Source organism: Panthera onca, chromosome A2 (genome assembly GCF_046562875.1).
Source record: "Panthera onca isolate mPanOnc1 chromosome A2, mPanOnc1 haplotype 2, whole genome shotgun sequence".
NCBI classification, from domain to species: Eukaryota; Metazoa; Chordata; class Mammalia; order Carnivora; family Felidae; genus Panthera; species Panthera onca.
The window spans coordinates 164,191,235-164,211,258 of record NC_138340.1 but is presented as its reverse complement, the minus strand read 5'-3'; the positions used below and the strand labels follow the sequence as shown (position 1 = coordinate 164,211,258).

The window sequence follows — 20,024 nt, the reverse complement described above, 5'->3', positions numbered from 1 at the left end:
GGATTTGATGAGAGAGAGTGAGAAAAAGAATTTAAGTTGTCTTCTAGGTTTTTGGCTTCGGCAGCTTGGGCAGACAGTATTGTCATGTCATTAGAGAGCCTTATGGAGAAACAGGTTTTAAACTAGATTGGAGGTACCCTAATTTATTTAGCCATTCCTTTATTGAGGGTCATTTTGTTGATCTCTAGTTTTACTGCTATCTTTGTACTCGTAGTGGACATCCTTGTATATTTATACTTGTGGGTATAATCTAGAAGATAAATTCCTAGAGGTAAAGTTCTCTGATCGACGAGTGCATATGTTTTGGGGTGCCTGGGTGGCTCAGTTGATTAAGCATCTGACTCTTCATTTCAGCTCAGGTCATGATCCCACGGTGCTGAGCTTGATCCCCACGTGGGGCTCCGTGCTGAGCTTGGATCCTGCTTGTGATTCTCTCTCCTTTTCCCTCTGACTCTCCCCAGTGGGTGCACGGGCGTGCATGCTTGCAGTTCTCTCCCTCCCTACCTCCCTCTCAAAAAAAAAAAAAAAAAAAAAAAAAAAGTGCATGTTTCAAGTAGATACTGACCAAATGCACTCCAAAAATGAGGTATTGACTTACAGTCCCACGACAGAGCAGGCGTTTTCTCCAACCGCATATGCAGAGCAGGGCATACGTTTCCGAAAGTAGAAGAGAGAGTTCTAGTAGAATTGTTTCTTTACTATGTCAGTTCAGCACTCTGTTCCAAGAATGAAAACCAGCACTTGTCCTGTCTCTTTCGGTGGTCCCTGAAGCCCCTAACACGCTTCTAGCCGTAGTCTCCTCGCCCTTCCAGCTTTAGGAAGCCCTTCGTCATCGTTGTGGCGATGATCGACAGTAAAGACTGTTGCTCGTTTAATGTGTGCCAGGCACTTTCTGAAGTGCTTTGCGTGAGCTGTGTTAATTTATTTAATCCTCGCAACAGTCTATAAAGTAAATACTATTATTATCTCCATTTTTTTTTTTCAGTTGAGAAAACTGAAAATTGTCTTTTCGTTTGATCTTTTTCCACCAGAGGATGTCTTTCTGGTAAGTTTGGCACTCTCGCTTGGATATCTTTTGACAGTTCTTATGAGTCAGAACCCAAATGTAAAATAAGTGGCCAGAAGGAAAGGCACCGGTGGAGTAAGTGTGTTGCAGACCGCATTCAGTGTGGGTGAGAGCTCTGCTCACTGGCTGATGATGTTTGCAGAGTGTTGGATTTTGGTAGACAGAACTGCCTGGGTTCAGACTCTACACTTCTAACTTAGGAGCTGCTTGAGTGTGGCTGATCATTGATCTTTTTGTAGCTCAGTCTCATCAACTTTAAATATATTTTTTGATGTTTGTTTATTTTTGAGAGGGAGGGAGGGAGAGAGAGAGAACGAACGGGAGAGAACAAGCGAGGGAGGGGCAGAGAGAGGGAGACACAGAATCCAAAGCAGGATCCAGGCTCTGAGCTGTCAGCACAGCACAGAGCCTGACGCAGGGCTCAAACTCAGGAACTGTGAGATCATGACCTGACCCGAAGTCAGATGTTTAACCAGCTGAGCCACCCAGGCACCCCTATGTATAAAATTTTAAAAGTCCTAAACCTCACTAGTGTTTTAATGAGTCATGTCGAGTGGGATATGTATGTATCAAGCTTTTATGTTTTTGCTACATGACATTACTTTGTGGCTATTTAAATGTGTATGTCTTGCGATTGAATTAAATTGAGTATATATTGCCACTAGCATTTCTTCTTTTCCAACTGTCCACCTGTATTCTGTATCAGTACCTTTTGGCTTCAGATAACAAAAATCTTTTTTTTTTTTAATTTTTTTTTTTTAATGTTTATTTATTTTTGAGACAGAGAGAGACAGAGCATGAATGGGGGGAGGGGCAGAGAGAGAGAGAGACACAGAATTGGAAGCAGGCTCCAGGCTCTGAGCCGTCAGCCCAGAGCCCGACGCGGGGCTCGAACTCAGGAACCGTGAGATCGTGACCTGAGCTGAAGTCGGATGCTCAACCGACTGAGCCACCCAGGCGCCCCAACAAAAATCTTAATTTAAAATGACTTAAACAATGAATAAAATTTTACCTTACAGGACCACGAGTCCAAATGTAATTAAGTAGCTCAGGAAATTATCAAGGACCCAGATGCTTTCCCTTTTCCTGTTGTTTTATTATTTTTTTAAGCTTATTTATATTTTTGAGAGACAGTGTGAGCAGGGGAGGGTGGGGGGGCCGGGGCGGGGTAGGTTGAATCCCAAGCAGGCTCCGTGCTGTCCGTGCAGAACCTGACACTGGTGTTATGCTAAGTGAAATAAGTCATACAGAGAAAGACAGATACCGTATGTTTTCACTCTTATGTGCATCCTGAGAACTTAACAGAAGACCATGGGGGAGGGGAAGGAAAAAAAAAAGGGAGGGAGGGAGCCAAAACATAGGAGACTCTTAAAAACTGAGAATAAACTGAGGGTTGATGGGGGGGGGGGTGGTGGGAGGGAGGGGAGGGTGGGTGATAGGTGTTGAGGAGGGCACCTGTTGGGATGAGCACTGGGTGTTGTATGGAAACCAATTTGACAATGAATTTCATATTGAAGAAAAAAACAAAACAAAACCTGACACTGGGGTCCATCTCATGAACCGTGAGATCCTGACCTGAGCCAAAATCAAGAGTCAGACGCCTAACCCACAGAGCCACCCCAGTACCCCTCCATTTTCCTGTTTTTTAATCTTCAGCTTGTTATTGATGGCTGCTGGAGTAATTCATTTAAATAATTATTTAGCATCTATAGTGTACCAGGCAGTAATCTAAAGTAAGTATATCTTTACTTATCTAAAGTAAGTAAGTATATAAGGAAGTATACTTATCATGATGAGCACTGAGCGATGTATTGAATTGTTGAATCACTATGTTGTACCCTTGAAACTAACATAACACTGTATGTTAGCTGTACTGGACTTAAAACACCTAATGAAAAAGTATGGGAAGTATAGCAGCGAGCAAAACAGACCATGTTTGTGGCCCTCAGGGGGCTTACCTTTTGGTGGGGGCAAAGGAGGGGATAAACAAGTAGGTAAAATGAATAGTGTGTTACAAGATGGTAAGCGTTCAGGAGAATAATGGAGTAATAAACAAAGCAATAAAAGTAACTCAAGTAATAAGTGGGCTAGGCTGAGTTGGGTTACTTTAAATGGACTGAGCAGGGAGGGCTTCAGTGAGGCGTGTGTGCTCATCTCAGATGGTCAGAGTGCAAGGGCAGGTGTGTGGGGGAAAAGCACGTCAGAGGGAGTAGTGAGTGCACAGGCCCTGAGGCAGGAGGGTGCTGGCACGGTCCAGGAAGGGGGAGGAGAGCCAGAGGAGGAACCGAGCCACAGAGGGAGAGAGAAGGAGTGAGTCAGATGGTACGGGGCCTCGTAGACCATTGTGAGATCTGTTTGGCTTTTATTCTGCCTGAGATAAGATACCTTTGGGGGTTTGGGGCAGAGGACTGACCTTATCTGTGACTCTAGGAGGTTCATGCTGGCTGCTGTGTCGCGAAGAGAATGAAGGGGATAAAGGTTGAAGCAGGCATGGCCGTCACGAGAGCGCTGCAGCAGCCGGGTGAGAGATGATTTGGAAAACGATAGGAGACAGAAAAGTGATTCTGCATGTTTTGAAGGTAGAGCTGAAAGGGTCTGTTGAGGAGTTAGATGTGGATGTGAGAGGAAGAGGGGAGCCAGAGTTCACACATCCAGTAGTCCCATGGCCACAGCCAGTGAAGACGAAGTCTGTCTGTTCATGCACCGCTCTTTTATTTAGAACAAAAATCTACCTGGAAGCCCTCAGCAGAATTTTCCTCAGATTCTGTGGCTGTGACTGGTCATGTACTCCTGTCAAAGGTATGGGTGAGTCCAGGAAAGCAAAACCCTTTTCCTTTCAAGGCCTTGTAAAGGGAGATGGTCTCTGACAGCAAGAACCAGTGGTGAGGGGGAGTGGCTGTTGGGTAACCATTAGTGACTTGTCATTGCCCATTTTTCTGTTGAGGTGCTCATCCTTTGTTTGTTTGTTTTTTTTGTAATACTCTTCGTGTTAAGAAAATACACACTTATTACAATAGATTCTAAATATTTCTCTTTTTTAGAAAATCTTATTTATTTATTTTGAGAGGGAGAATGTGAGCAGGGAAGGGGCACAGAGAGGGAGAGAGAGAATCCCAAGCAAGGCTCTGCGCTGACAGATCTGGGGCTGGAACCCATGAACCGTGTTGTGACTATGATCTGAACCCAAATCAAGAGTCGGTCGCTTAACCGACTGAGCCACCCAGGTACCCTTAGATTCTAAACCTTTCGAAGCCATATATTTTAATGAGATTTTTAATCTGAGATCAGTTTTCTAATTTTGAAATAAATGGAGTCTTTCAAAGTTATAAGTAGGGGCAGGTGGATGCAGAATCTGATGCATAATTTATAGTTTTTCCTACTCTGGGTGTGTCATTTTAATCCAAATGCTGGCTGGTTGTTCTTTATAAAACTATCATAGTGGTATTGTAAGGGACAGCGGGGGTGGGGGTGGGAAAACCCAAAGCACCCCAACTCCTCTGTACCTCTGGATCTCTCTGTGCCCCTACAGATGTGCAATTTATCAGAGGCACATTCTTCAGTAGGGTTTCCTTTTCTGTTTCTTCCTGCTTGTCTCTTTAGTAGCTAGTAACTATTCTGGCTCTTCCTCCCTCCCTCTCTTTCTTCACCAACGAGACTGATTACTGGGTTATTTGTAACAAGAAACGTCTGTTTTATTGTATGATTAATTGTTCATCCTTCAGTTTCAAGATGGGAGGCATTGTAGCTTTAAATCTGTGAGTGTGTTCTTTCTCATCAGACCTGGCAGATTTTGAGCTCTAACTCCACTGCTCATCAGCTGGAGGCCCGGAGCACTTAGGCGCACAGCCCCCTCTCATGTGGTGCTGGGGACACCGCTCACATAAAATACAGCACAGATGCTGCTTCTTGGACTTGTACAGTTTGGTGGTTCTGATTGGCTTTAGGCAAGTGAATTAAACCCTCAGCTTTCGGTGAGATAAGGCATGCCAGATTGCTAAACACGGTGCCTTTAAGTGCTCATTTTTGCCATTGATGAAGGGTTGATTACCAGTAACTGACTAGTGAGTTGCAAGTGGGGAAGTAGGATCCTTGTGAAGTAGCTGGGAGCTATCGTAGAAGGTATGTTTTAAAACGCTGTGTTTTCCCCCCTCCAACTACGCACTTCATTGTCCCAGACAAAATTGTGGGTATATGAGCTTGGGCCATTGCCACACTTATGCAGGTGCTCTGAGACCTTCCCAATTTTCAGTCGTACTGAAGATACAGATAGGATTGTGGGAGCACAGATAGGTGACATACATTTACATTTTTTTTGCAGGGTAATTTAGGCATGGTTGAGAGAGAATTCAGTGGAGGCCAGTAAAATGTATATTTAGTTCTCTGTTTACAAAGTGTTCACTTTAATATACTTTTGTAGGATATTAGAAGAATTTCTAAATTCCAGGTTCTGTATTGGAAAGCAGCAGATTCTCTAAGGAAGTCAGTCACCCTGTTTAGTTTCTGTACCATAATGCAAATAGAATTGCCACACTGTCAGAGCAGTTGTTGGGTGTCTACTGTGTTAGGTCTCAACGTAAGTACACATTTACTATGCCTTTTTTTGGTGAGGAATACTTCTTATTGGAAGGTTTAAGTGGAGATTTACAAGGAAAATCAGTTTCGTATGCATTGTATACAGTGTATTCTTTCTGATCAGGATTTGCCTAGAGGAGGGGCGTCTGGATGGCTCAGTCGGTTAAGCATCTGACTTCAGCTCAGGAGGTCATGATCTCACAGTTTGTGAGTTCCAGCCCCGCATCAGGCTCTATGCTGACAGCTCAGAGCCTGGAGTCTGCTTCGGACTCTGGGTCTTATTCTCGCTCTCTGCCCCTCCCCCACTTGTGCTCTGTCTCTCTGTGTCTCTCAAAAATAAATAAATATGTAAAAAAAAAATTAGAAAAGAAAGATTTGTCTAGAGGAATGTTTCTTCAGGAGGTGCAGAGGGGAATATAATGATAAGCAAGATCGTTTTCTTTTTAAGGAAATTATGTCTTAGAGCAAGAGAAAATTACCTACATCATTCCTTATATTAGCTCTGTATTATAATTTGACTTATAAACTCATAGTTTTAGATTTATAGGGTGGTTACTAACTACCTCTCACTGTGCACATGTGGAAAGACTACATGGTAACATGAATATATTTGCTGAGAAGTATAGGAGTTAGGTGTTAGCAGGTGCCCAGACAGAAGGAACAGCTTAAGGATAGGTGGCACAGAACTGGGAAATTGCTAGGCCTATTTGTCGTGTTTAGTGTTAATAAAAATACAATATGCTGTATGTTACAGCTTCCACATGGAACTAAACCATAACTAATGGTATAATTGTGGCTCTAAAGCAGTTGTCTCCAAGCTTATATTTGAATTACTCTCCCTATTATTAAGAATTTTAGGGGTGCCTGGGTGGCTCAGTTGGTTGAACATCTGACTCTTGATTTTGGCTCAGATCTGATCCCAGGGGCCCGTGTCGGGCTCCATGCTGAGTGTGGAGCCTGCTTGGGATCCTCTCCTCTCCTCCCCCCTCCCTCCCGTCTCCCCCTCGCCCCTGCTTGTGCTCTCTCAAAAATGAAATGAAATGAAATAAAATCTCTCTTTCAAATTATTAAAAAAAACAAAACATTGAATCTATAGCCTCAGCATTTATATCCTTTTTTTTTTTTTTAAAGTAGGCTCTACACCTAACATGGGGCTTGAACTCAGACCCTGAGATCAAGAGTTGAGTGCTCTACTCACTGAGCCATCCAGGCCACCCCATTTTTCTTTTTTGAAATAAGTTGTGTACATCTATTACAATCAGTCCATACATTAAGTAGTAGGAAAGCTAAATTTTATATTCCCTATAAGTTCTAGCATTTTTAGGCCTCTGATTAGGACATGTAAGTGTTTTGTGTTTATTCCACTTTGGAGACCATTAGTCTACAAGACTATGTTATAAAGAAGCTTCATAGTATTAATTTTCCTCCTTTGAGTGTTAAGTGTAGTATGTCCTATAGAAGAATGGGATAGAATGATAGGTGAGTGGGATCTTTGAATACTGAAGAGGCCGTTGGAGAAATCTTAGCACTGACCAAATAGAGTTTGAAATCTGGGTCTGCTTGTCTGTGAAGGTTATATATGAATATTCACATTGACTAACATTTCTCTAGTATCCACAGTGTGCCGGGTACTCTTCTAAGCATTTTCACCTATATTACTTATTCCACAACTATTTACTGATGAAGAATCCCGTTTGTTGATTTATATAAGTGAAAAAGCCAGAACTTTTTCAGGTTTCTAACTCAAAGCTCTTTGTTTTTCCCTTTATGTTACAGCTCTTGTGAAGAAGCTTTAAAACCTAGTTACAGAGGTAGGAAAAACATACATGCCACAGAATGTGAAGGAGATTCTTAGTTCCTGAGAATAGTGACTATGTTACTTGAGTTATGGCTCGGTCTTGTACACCTGGCAAAGCACATATAGCAGGTGTTTAATAAATATTTGTTAAGCATTCAGGGGCTCTTAGTATCAAGCAGCATGGGATTTTAAGACCTTAGAAACTTGGATTTGAGTCTCAGCTCTTCTGCTTCCTAATTGTATGACTGGCCAGTGACTTAATCTCTCTGCACCCAAGTTTCCTTAGTTAAAAGAGGTGGGGATTTTCATCTCTGGGTTGTTCTGAGAATTAAGTGGTAATGTATATAGGGTGCCTAACTCACAGGGTCTGATAATTGGCCCCTCAGTTGCTACAATGACTTTTTACCCCAATAAGAGAATTCTGTACATCAGCCTGTTCTATGCTTTGTAACTGTTAGTTCTCTCAGCTCCAGGGATGTGTGTAATTCACAACAGTGCTCCCCTCCAGTGTCTACCTCTTCCAGTTCCTTTGTGGAGCTGGTAGAAATTAAAAATCTTATTTTAACAACATTGTATATTGTTTTGTTTCAAATGAAAAATAGTAAGATAAAATGTGGCATTTGTGGTCAGAGTATGGTCAGCTCTCATGTCTAGGATATTCAGTTATGTCATTTAATTTGATAGCATTTTGTTAGGTTTTTAAATACACACCAACACGAAGAAGGTGGACATATCTATAATCCCACTATTTTTACATAATTCTTTCTGGCATAAAAAAAATTCCATGTACATGTCTAGGAAACTTATTTATTTAAAAAAATGTAAAGGTTGGGGCACCTGGGTGGCTCAGTCGGTTGGGTGTCCGACTTCGGCTCAGGTCATGATCTCACGGTCTGTGGGTTCGAGCCCCGCGTCGGGCTCTGTGCTGACAGCTCAGAGCCTGGAGCCTGTTTCAGATTCTGTGTCTCCCTCTCTCTCTGCCCCTCCCTTGTTCATGCTCTGTCTCTCTCTGTCTCAAAAATAAATAAACGTTAAAAAAAAATTTTTTTTTAAAATGTAAAGGCAATTTAAATATTATACACTAGAAGCCGCTTCTGTTAGTTCAGGCTCTCATAACAAAATATCACAGCCTGGGGGGCCTACACAACAGAACCTTTCTACTTCCTCACCATTCTGGAGGCTGTGCAAGTCCAAGGTGAAGGTACCAGCAGGTCTCGTTTCTTCTGAGACCTCTCTCCGTGGCTTGCAGACGGCTGCCATCTCACTGTGTCCTCACATGCTCCTCCCTCTGTGTGTGCCTGTGTCCCAGTCTACAAAGGCACCAGCCGTTTGGGATTAGGGTCCAACCTAACCATCCCATTTTAACTTAACTACCTCTTTAAAGGCCCTCTTTCCAAATACAGTCACGTTCTGAGGTACTGGGAGTTAAGACTCCAATGTAAGAATTTGGAGGTGGAGGGCAATTCAGCCTCTAACACCGCTCTACCCTGAAACCACTAATACCTGTTTTATTTATACATTTCCAGAAAAATTTCCTGTCTTTATATCTGTGGGCATGTGAATTTATATGATTATGGGTTATTAAATTAGTTTCTTTGAAGTCCATGTGAACAGTACACGGCAGCAAAGAATTACCGTAGGGTTGTATTAGGTTGGAGAAATGAGCTTGTTATGGAAGCAGACATGATCTGTTACGAGTGCGTGGGTCGCATGTGTGTGTATGTGTGTACGTACCAATGTATTAAAGCCTCTTCAGTATAAATTTTGTATTTGTCTTGGGTCCCTGATGCACTAAAACCTTTTCTGTGTTGTGTGACAGTCCCTGAATTTATTTACTTGGTACTCATTGACTGTTTTGTGAGGTTGTATGTATGTTGGCATTGGAAGCACAGGTGGTTCCTGACTTCGATGGTTTGACTTAAGATGGTTCCATTTACAATAGTTCCACGTAGGATTGCTTGACTTTCTGGTGGCACGAAAGCAATATGCGTGCAGTAGAAGCCATACTTTGAATTTTGAACTTGGGTCTTTCCCTAGGCTGGTAGCTGTGGTGTGACGCTCTCGGTAAAGTCTGGTGAGGCTTTCAGCAGCAGCACCCAGGCCACAGCAGCCAGCCCGCCCCGTGACCAGGAGGGTCAGGAACCGTCAGTAAGTGTGCCTGTACCATCTTTCCTTCCGGTTTTCACTTTCAGTGCAGCGTTTAATAAATGATACGAGCTGTTCGGCATTTTATTGTACAATGGGCTACGTGTTAGATGATGTTGCCCAGTTGTAAGCTAACATAAGTGCTTTGAGTGTGTTTAAGGTAGGCCAGGCTAATAAGCTACGATGTTTGACAGGTTAGTTGTATTAAACACATTTTTTGACTTACAGTATTTTCAACCCATGGTGTGTAACCTGCTAGTTAGAGAAGATTTGAATGGAGAATAAGAGAAGATCCTTGCCAAAAATTCTAAAGTTGGGTGAAGGGGCAGGAGTAGAGATCCATTTGGAGATGTGTCTGAGTACTGAGCTGGAGAAGGAGCCCACTGCCCTCTGAGGCTTACGTGAAGCTTTCCTGGGAGAAAGGAAGGTAACACTTCAACTGAAGCTTGCAGGGACTGTCCTAACCTATTTTAGGCAGAGGGAAAAAAGCACATGTAAAGGCACAGAATTTTGAGGGAGGAGATAAAAGGTTAAATATGATGGGGCTGAGTGGCTCAGTCAGTTAAGCATCCGACTTTGGCTCAGGTCATGATCTCCGGTCCATGAGTTCGAGCCCCATGTTGGGCTCTCTGCTGACAGCTCGGAGCCTGGAGCCTGCTTCGGATTCTGTGTCTGCCTCTCTCTCTGCCGCTCCCCTGTTTGTGCTCTCTTGTTCTCTCTCTCTCTCTCTCTCTCTCTCTCTCTCTCTCTCTCTTTCAAAAGTAAACATTAAAAAATTAATTAAAAGGTTAAATATGATGAAAGTGTAACACGTAGAGGAGTGACAGCAAATGAGGCTAAACTGGTTGGCGTAAGTTGCATCGTGGAGGGTCTTTTATGCTCTAGTAAGAGGTTTGTCTTTCTGTAAGACTCAGAGTATGTGACCATTGAGAGATGAAAAAAGGATAATGCTGTCATATTTGCAAGAAAAAAATATCTGGCGTTAGTATGAGGGATAAATGGAGGGAGCTTAGAAGTTGTTGAGTGTCGGCAGGTGTGAGAGGAACGAGTACCTGAGATAGTTTTGTGGATGAAGAAGAGGTAACTGGTTGAAAAGAGGTTTCAGAGGTAGGATAAATAGGTTGTTTAGGAGGAGGAGAAAGCTGAAATGATTTAAATTTCTAGGTGGATGGAACAAACTGGGTACACACGGTGAGGACAGATTCAGTTTGGGATCTGTCGAATTTGGCAAGCCTGTATTCCATTCAGGTGAAGATGGTCTCGGGGGGTTTGGATGTGTGGGTGGTGGGTGTGGACTGGAGAGCTGGGAGACTGTGTAAAGGTGGACACTGAGGGAAGAAGAACCTGTCTAGAGGAGAGGGGGCTTTGGAACTGTATTCCAGGGAGCAGTAGTAGTTCCACAGAGGGTCAGAAGGAAACACTGTAGAGGCCGAGGGGACAGCCAGAGAAGCCAAGAAATAGAGATTTCTAGTGTGAACGTGTGTAATGCCCAGGGTCCGTTGTTCTAGAGATGGGTGTGGGGGAAGGTAACGACAGATTATCGAGTGTCTGAGATTTGACGGCCAGTCTAGTATCAGTGAAACAGTGGGTTTGTTAACCAGCTTGCAGGAAGTCCGCTGGTGAATTAAAGAGGAAGTATAGGCATAAATGACTGATCAGGCTTTCTAATGCTTTTTTTTTTTTTTTTTTTTTGCAAGTTTACTGAGAGAGAGAGAGAGAGAGAAAGAGCACAAGTGGGGGAAGGGCCGGGAGAGAGGGAGAGAGAATCCCAAGCAGGCTCTACACAGTCAAGACCTGGGCCGAAATCAAGAGTCAGACACTTAACCGACTGAGCCATCCAGGCGCCCCAACTAACCGGACTTTCTAGAGAACTTTGGCTCTGGACCTAAACTACATGGTGTCTAGAGAGGAAGGAAACAAGTTCAGGAATTAAGGACATTTGGAGGTAGGGCTGGGGCTTATTTCTAGATTTACAGGGGGACAGTGGCAGGAATGGTGGTGGGGAGAGGTTAAGGATCAACATAACCCTGTCTCCTTTTCTCCGCCATCATGGTTTGTGAGCTTCACTGCTTCCTGCCGTATCTTCTCATGGACTTTCAGCATCAAGTAATTCCTGGCCAAGAAACAATGGCAGAACTGTCCCGTTTCCCAGTGGATTTGGATGGAAACTAGTAATAAAGTCAGGTACAGCTCCAAGAGAAGGCATTGGAATAGAACCAGGCTGGGCCTATAAGGGATGGCACGTGAGGTGATACACGTTTGTGCTGCATGGAGGTCACATGCTTGTACCCCGGTCACTCTGTGAACACGACTGCTACCTGAACAATAGCCATGCTTTATTGGAGGAATGATTTTTCTACTGTCCTTCTGCACTGGTGGGTTGGCTCAGTAATAACTATGTGAGACCTTTTGTTTGGGGAACAAAAAAAGGATAAACATATAATTTATACTTTTGCTGAATCATCATTTTTCATAGTGTGGTTTTACTTTTGGAAATGTTTTGATTTAGAATTTGTTTTAAGTTTATTTTTTTTTTTTATTTTTGAGAGAGAGAGAGGGTGTGTGTGTGTGTGTGTGTGTGTGTATGTATGAGTTGGGGGTGGCAGAGAGAGAGACAGAGAATTAATCCTAACAGGCTCTGCTGTGTTAGTGCAGAGCCTGTCCCAGGGCTTGATCTCACAACCATGAGATTATGAGCTGAGCTGAAATCAAGAGTTGGATGCTTAACCAATTGAACCTCCTAGGTGCTCCTTGATTTAGAATTTTCAAACTATCAGAGTTTCTTATACTGAAATAAGTGGGTTAAAAAGACATTTTAAAGCCAAATATAATTTATTTTGAAAGCTTACTATTTTGGATTATCTTTATAATGGTCTGCCTGCCACCCCCATTCAATTAACCTGAATAACAATAATAAATTGTCTCCTGTCTCAGAATTATACAGTTGCGTAAAATTCTAGATTAAGAAACATGTATCTTAGCATATTTAATTACAATAATAATAACCCCTGGGCCCTTCACAAATACTATTTTGATGCATGTGATAGAATTTTACATTAATCTAGAACAGTGTTTAGGACACAGTGAGTTCCTTGACAAATGAGGTTTAATTCTGAATTGCTTTTTTCTGTGAAGGGTCTGAAACATTTGAAGAAAGCCTGAACCCTAAAATAGTCTCCAAAACATTATCAAGTTTGGGCCCCCAAAGAGAACTGTTTTATAATTCTAATATATTGTTTTTCCTGATACAATCCCAGATATTCTCCAGGTTACAACAGAATTTCATAAAAATGAATGTGCTTGGTTAAATGTTATCAAAACCCCCTGATTAGAATACACTATTTGTTTGTGTGTATTTAAGGGTTTTAAAATAAATTTACTTGGGGCACCTGGCTGTCTCAGATGGTAGAGCATGTGACTCCTGATCTCAGGGTCATGAGTTCAAGCCCCATGTTGGGCATAGAGCTTACTTAAAAAAACTTAATAAAATCGTAAAATAGCTTTACTTATAGATCCATATATAAGACATTTATATCCATATTTCCGTGTAAGTGACATTGATCAAATGATATATTCATTATGAAGAGCTATAATTTTTTTCTAACTAGTTAAATGTGTAAAAATAGATTTATTTATAGATGTGCAAACACATGTATCCATATAGATGGGTGAAATTGATCAAATGGTATGTTCATTATAAAGAGTTATAATTTTTTCCCCCCAACCTACATGTTTCACTATCCATCATGTAATTTGGGATTTTGGGAGTTTGATAATTTTACCATGCTATAAACCATAGATTTATATATATATATATTTTTAAGTATTTCTTATTCTGAAAGTATTGTATTCATCGTAAATTCAGTCTATCAAAAGTTATAAATTACAAGCTCAGTTCTACTCCCCAGAAGTAATCACTGGAAACTTTCTTGCATTACTTTCCAGATATTTCTCATTTGTAGACAAGAGATGTACATGTATAGAAGAAAATAGTTGTAGGTAGAATTATGCTGTAAACACAGTTTTATAACTTCATTTGTACATCTTTTGTAGGTGCACATCGATTAATGATGGAGATCCAGTTCAGTGATAATTGACATAAAAGGATTTTTCCATTTATTAAATCCTATTTAAAAATTACTAGGGTCACCTGGGTGGCTCAATCAGTTAAGCGTCTGACTTTGGCTCAGGTCATGATATCACGGTTTGTGAGTTTGAGCCCCGCATCGGGCTCTGTGCTGACAGCTCAGAGCCTGGAACTTGCTTCAGGTTTTGTGTCTCCCTCTCTCTCTGCCCCAACCCCTGCTTGTGCTCTGTCTCTTTCTGTCTCTCAAAAATAAATAAACCTTAAAAAAATTTTAAGGGGCTCCTGGGTGGCTCAGTCGGTTAAGCGTCCGACTTCAGCTCAGGTCACGATCTCGTGGTCCGTGAGTTCGAGCCCCACGTCGGGCTCTGGGCTGATGGCTCAGAGCCTGGAGCCTGCTTCAGATTCTGTGTCTCCCTCTCTCTGACTTTCCCCCGTTCATGCTCTGTCTCTCTCTGTCTCAAAAATAAACGTTAAAAAAAAAAAATTACTAATGTTATAAGATCATGTTATATAATTTCCAATAAATAGGGATGGCTCAGGTAAGATCAAGTGGGAAAAGTTGGATTAAAATACTAAGGGGCGCCTGGGTGGCTCAGTCGGTTGAGCGGCCGACTTTGGCTCAGGTCATGATCTCACGGTCCGTGGGTTCGAGCCCCGCGTCGGGCTCTGTGCTGACAGCTCAGAGCCTGGAGCCTGTTTCAGATTCTGTGTCTCCCTTTCTCTGACCCTCCCCCATTCATGCTCTGTCTCTCTCTGTCTCAAAAATAAATAAACGTTAAAAAATTTTTTTTAAAATACTAAAACTTATAGGAGCACCTGGGTGGCTCAATCGATTAAATAAGCATCTGACTCTTGATTTCGGCTCAGGTTATGATCTCACAGCTCATGGGTTTGAGCCCTGTGTTGGGCTCTGCACTGACAGCATGGAGCCTGTTTGGGATTCTCTCTCTCCCCCCCTCTCTCTGCCCCTGCCTGCATGTGCTCTCTTTCTCTCTATCAAAAGAAATCAACATTAAGAAATATTAAAACTTCTGTTATGGGCTATTTGCAAGGATAACGAAGTGTGGTCTCTGTAATGTACATCTCTCTCTCTCTCTCTCTCTCTCTTTTAATGTCTTATTCCAATGTATTTCTTGTAAAAACCTCAGTTAAACTTTTGGGGGAATATTTATATCTTTGTGCTTGTAGTAACACTTCTCTAGTTACTCTTCTGAGAGATTAAAGTGAGTGTTTTAGGAACACGTAACACAATTTTATGTTAAATGTAACTGTTGTAAATTAGAAATCCTGGTTCCACTTACTGGTCTTTTGACACTTAAGAGCCTGAGCTCTGTATTAAGCCAGTGCTGGTTCAAATCCTGGATGCACCACTTAATAATTGTGTGACCATGACCCTTTCCAAGGTTCAGTTTTCCTGTCTGTAAAATGAGGAGTAATGATTGTTGTGATGGGTCCATGAAAAGTATGTTAACTGAAGTTATGTCAGCTGCTATAACAGATAAACCCTGAAATCTCAGGGGCTTAAGGCATTAACAGTTTATTCTTCTGGGACGCTAAGCTTAATCTCTTGACTTCCAGGATTGTCCTGGGCATTGATGTCCACCTGGCAGATGGGGGAGAGAGATGGGTGTGGGGGATTTGGGGACAGGGCCTGTGATGGGTGAAGAGGTATCCAATCACTTAGTCCACATTTCATTGTCCGGAAGTCAGACACACAGAAGGGAAGTTGGTAAATGTAGCCTAGCCACACGTCCAGCAGGAAAGGGAAATGTGTTTGGTGAATAGCCAGCGAACCTACCATAAGTTCTCAGCGTAAGAGATGGTTGTAAGGTTGTTGTTAAGCAAGACACTTCACCTCTTAGGGGTCTGTGTTTCCATCTCTATAGTGGGGAGGGTGGTGATCAGGCAGGGAACAGTTAACATTTATGGAGAGCTTCTGTGAAATATTGTTTTAGGAGAACTGTATTAATTCATAAAATTCTACAAAAGTCCTCAGAAGTAAATACTACTCTTGTCTTTTTTTTTTTTTTTTTTTTTTAACATCTGAGGAAATGAAGGCACAGGGTGAGTTGTGGAACCAGGATTTGAACTCAGGCAGTGTTCACTGCAGGGTCTGTGCTTTTAATGCTCTGCTGAAAGTCCTGTGCACACATGTTTCAGTTAACCTCTGCACTCTGCTGTGTCCCGAATCTTTCTTCCCTTGGTGTCTTTTCTTTAACAGAGGTCTTTGTGATAAAATAATTTCTTTCCAATTGCTGCCACCCCCACCTGTGATCATTTTCCCTTCTCTGCACTTGCCCTGGTATTCAGTAGACTTTGAGTCACTCCTTTTCCCTTTCCACCTGTTTTTTTTTTTTTAAACTTTATTTCAGAAAATTTGCCCATATACAAATGTGTATAATGAACCCCTCAGTACTTGTCACTTCTTTTAAACAAATCATCACACATGGCTAATCTTATTTTATTTATACTGTTAACCACTTCTTATGTTATTTTGAAACAAATTTCAGGCATAATACAATTTCATTTACGAATGTCTGAGAATGTATTTCTAAAAAGTAAAGATTTCTAAAAAGTAAAAAAGAACCTAATACCACCATCATTCCTAAAATAATTAATGGTTGAATCCATAATATCATCAAATACTCAGTATTCAAATTAAATAGGTGTCTGTCTCTTTTTTAATAGTTGGTTTGAATCAGGATCTCCATAGGCTCACACATTGTGATTTAGTCTCTCTTAATCTATAGGCTACTAGCCTCCGTTTCTTTCAGTTTATTTGTTGAAGGAACAAGTTATTTGCCCCATAGAGTTTCCCACCATCTGGATTTTGTTGATCACACCCCTGAGGTTTAACATGTTTCTCTGTTCTCTGTATTGCCAAATGAGTGGGTGGACCTTGATCAGATTCTGGTTCAATTTCATTTTTCATGATTGCCTCTTAGGTGGTTGTACATTCCTCACTGGGAGGCACATAATGTCTGGTTGTCACCAGTGCCCAGATCTGTTGGTTCATCAGGGATCGTAAAATGATGATGTTCTAATTGTGTTATTCCTTCATTTTATTTGCTGGAATACTTTTATAAAGAGAAGAATCCCCCTCACTGTTTGGCTGCCTGACACAACAGTTTATATGGGAAAGGCAGGACAAATGTTTGACCCACCCTTCCCTTTCCCTCCCCTCCCCTCTCCTCCCCTCCCCTTTTTTGAGAGGGGGGGAGAGAGAGAAAGAGAGAATGAATGAGTATCTCAAGTAGGCTCCATGCCAAGTGCGGAACCTGACACGGGGCTCAATCTAATGACTGTGAGATCATGACCTGAGCCAAAATCAAGAGTTGGACGCTTAACTGATGGGGCCATCCAGGTGCCCCTCTTTCATTTTCTTCACCAGTCTGCAGTCTAATTAGTTGGTCCTGAATATTTCCCAACTGTGATTAGTAAGTTTTTCTTCTTGTTAAAAAAAAATTGTTTTTTAATGTTTATTTATTTTGAGACAGAGCATGAACAGGTGGTGGGGGGGGGGGTGGTGGTGGTCAGAGAGAGAGGGAGACACAGAATCTGAAGCAGGCTCCAGGCTCTGAGCTGTCAGCACAGAGCCTGACGCAGGGCTCGAACCCACAGACCGTGAGATCATGACCTGAGCCGAAGTTGGACGCTCAACCGACTGAGCCACCCAGGCGCCCCAGTTTTTCTTATTCTTAATATTAGTCACTGTGCAGGAAAGTATCTGGAAACTAACAGGTAAAAGCAAGATCCCTCCATGGAGTCGCTGGCTACTGGTGGGACAATACAGTGTGACAGTGCAATATGATTTCTAAGAAATACATATTTGGGGCATATGAGTGGCTCAGTTGGTTGGGCATCTGGCTCTTGATTTAGGCTCAGGTTGTGATCTCACGGTTGTGGGATTGAGCCTTGTGTAGGGCTCGGTGCTGAGTGAGGAGCCTGCTTAGAATTCTCTCTCTCGGGGCGCCTGGGTGGCTCAGTCGGTTAAGCGGCCGACTCCGGCTCAGGTCATGATCTCGCGGTCCGTGAGTTCAGGCCCCGCGTCGGGCTCTGTGCTGACGGCTCAGAGCCTGGAGCCTGTTTCGGATTCTGTGTCTCCCTCTTTCTCTGACCCTCCCCTGTTCATGCTCGCTCTGTCTGTCTCAAAAGTAAATAAATGTTAAAAAAAAAGAATTAAAAAAAAAAAAAGAATTCTCTCTCTCCCTTCCTCTACCCCTACCCCACTCATGGTCCCCGCCCCCCTCAAAATAAATAAGCATAAAAAAATACATATATATGTATATATATGTATATGTGTGTGTGTGTGTGTGTGTATATATATATATATATATATATATATATATAGTCATTCATATGACCAAAATATATTGTTTGGATTTATTTTGTATCTTTATTCACAGTTCCTGAAAATATTTCAAAGATATGAAGATGAATTGGTTGTCTTATTTTTAATGACAGTGAATTTTGGATCCCACCCAAGGGTGGGGGCTGGGTGCCAGAAGGACCATGTGAATAGAGACTTGGAACTTTCTGTCCCTCCGACCTTCACTAGGGGGGCTGGAGTTGAATCAGCCAGTGGTCAATGACTTGGTCAATCATGATTATGTAGCCTCCATGAAAACCTAAGAGGTTAGCTTTTTGGCTCTTCTGCCCCCTTCCTTCCTTCCTTCCTTCCTTCCTTCCTTCCTTCCTTCCTTCCTCCCTCCCTCCCTCCCTCCCTCCCTCCCTCCCTCTCTCCCTCTCTCCCTCCCCCCTCCCTCCCTCTCTCCCTCCCCCCTCCCTCCCTCCCTCCCTCCCTCTCTTCCTGTTTCATGTTTGGGGAAAATAAAAGAATACTTTTACTTGCCACTGAACCAGGCCCCACAAGGGCGGACGCTTCTTTCTCCAGGACCTTGCCCTATTGTATTGTTTATCATATACTTGAATAAAGTAGTAAACGTAAGTAAGTTTCCCTCCAAGTTCTGTGAGCTGCTCCAGCAAATTAATCAAACCTGAGGAGGGGATCACTGGAACTTCCAACCTGTAGTCAGTTGGCCAGAAGCATAGATAACAGCCTGGCTGGGGGCTTGTTAACTGTCTGGAGTGAGGGGTGGAGGAACACTCTGCCGGCATCTGAGAAATGCTTGGTGATGCGTGTGTGGGTGTGTGCGCGTGTGTGGGATTGGGTCAGGGGAGCCTTCAAAGAGACAGAAGTAGGGCTCTGCACATAGTCGGGGGCACACAGAGGGACTTAGCTTTTGAAGGTCAGGAAGGGGCTGTGGAGTTGATCGATCTCGAGCTGGGTTTTGCAGTTTGAATAGCAGTTTGCTTCTATTGGCGGAGGTAGAGGCTGCTTTCCAGGCAGGGGAGACAGTGCATGCAAAGGCTGACGAGGGAGTTTGTAACCGAGGAAGTTGGGCTAGACGCTGGGTGTGCTCGTGGAAGACTGTCCAGAGATGAGACTGCAGAGGTAGTATGGGTTTTTGTTGTTTCTAAAAAAAATTTTTTTTAACGTTTATTTTCGAGAGAGAGAGAGAGAGAGAGAATGTGAGCAGGGGAGGGGACAGAGAGAGAGAGGGAGACACAGAATCCGAAGCAGGCTCCGGGCTCCGAGCTGTCAGCACAGAGCCCGATGCGGGGCTCGAACCCATGAACCATGAGATCATGAGCTGAGCCGAAGTCGGACACTTAACCGACGGAGCCACCCAGGCGCCCCAGAGGCAGTATGGGTTTTAAGTCAGTTTCAGGAATAGTTCTGATTTAACTCCCAAAGTCCACAGAGAGACAGTGAAAGGTTTCATCGAAACACGTTGTGTGAAGATCGCGGTGGCAGCGTGAGGGGAGTGACCTACGGTGCCCTTCTTGTGAACCGCTTATACAGATTTACTTTTCTTTCTCGATGTTACTGCCTGCTCCCTCACCCTGGTCTCCGACCACCTGGAGTCCCTGCTCCTGTTCTTGACTGAGCGGACCCCCGGCAAGGTGAGAGCAGACCAAGGAGGTGACCGGTGGGGGAGAGGCACTGCCGTCCCGGCACCTGCCACCTGTCGTTGGCGCAGGGGTGACGGTGGCAGTAATTGTAGATGGCGAGGGGCACCTAACTGCAGTGGCAGGCGCTGCTCTGGGCGGACCGTTGTCCCCGTTATTCTGCGGTGGTTTGCACCGCAGGGAGAGGCAGGGGTGACACTGAGCCTAAGTGTTCAGCCTCTGGAACTCATGCCCACAGCATTCCACTGCGTTGCCTTCCTGGTCTGGTGACGGTCTCGTCATCTTCGTTTATGCTTTGTGCCCAACACACACACCCGTCCGTGGAGCGTGTGCCCTGCAGTCCCTCCCTCCCAGGCTCTCCAGGCCGGCCTTCCTCCCCTCGG

At 43.2% G+C, this 20,024-nt stretch overlaps 1 protein-coding gene across 20 annotated transcripts in view; it reads left to right on the top strand.

Moving 5' to 3' along the window:
* The window catches only part of KMT2C (lysine methyltransferase 2C), a 285,080-nt gene that overhangs the window by 32,165 nt on the left and 232,891 nt on the right, over window positions 1–20,024 (top strand). Inside the window, exon 1 of one of the 20 annotated variants that reach the window (XM_078437271.2) lies at window positions 997–1,045. The exons of 18 other annotated variants lie outside the window; for them this stretch is intronic. In XM_078437271.2, coding sequence (XP_078293397.2) covers window positions 1,035–1,045 — 11 coding nt within the window. In that variant the 5' untranslated portion in view covers window positions 997–1,034. Of the gene's footprint in view, window positions 1–996; window positions 1,046–2,516; window positions 3,588–20,024 lie in introns of those variants that run through there. One more of the 20 variants, XM_078437281.2, reaches the window with a different exon arrangement.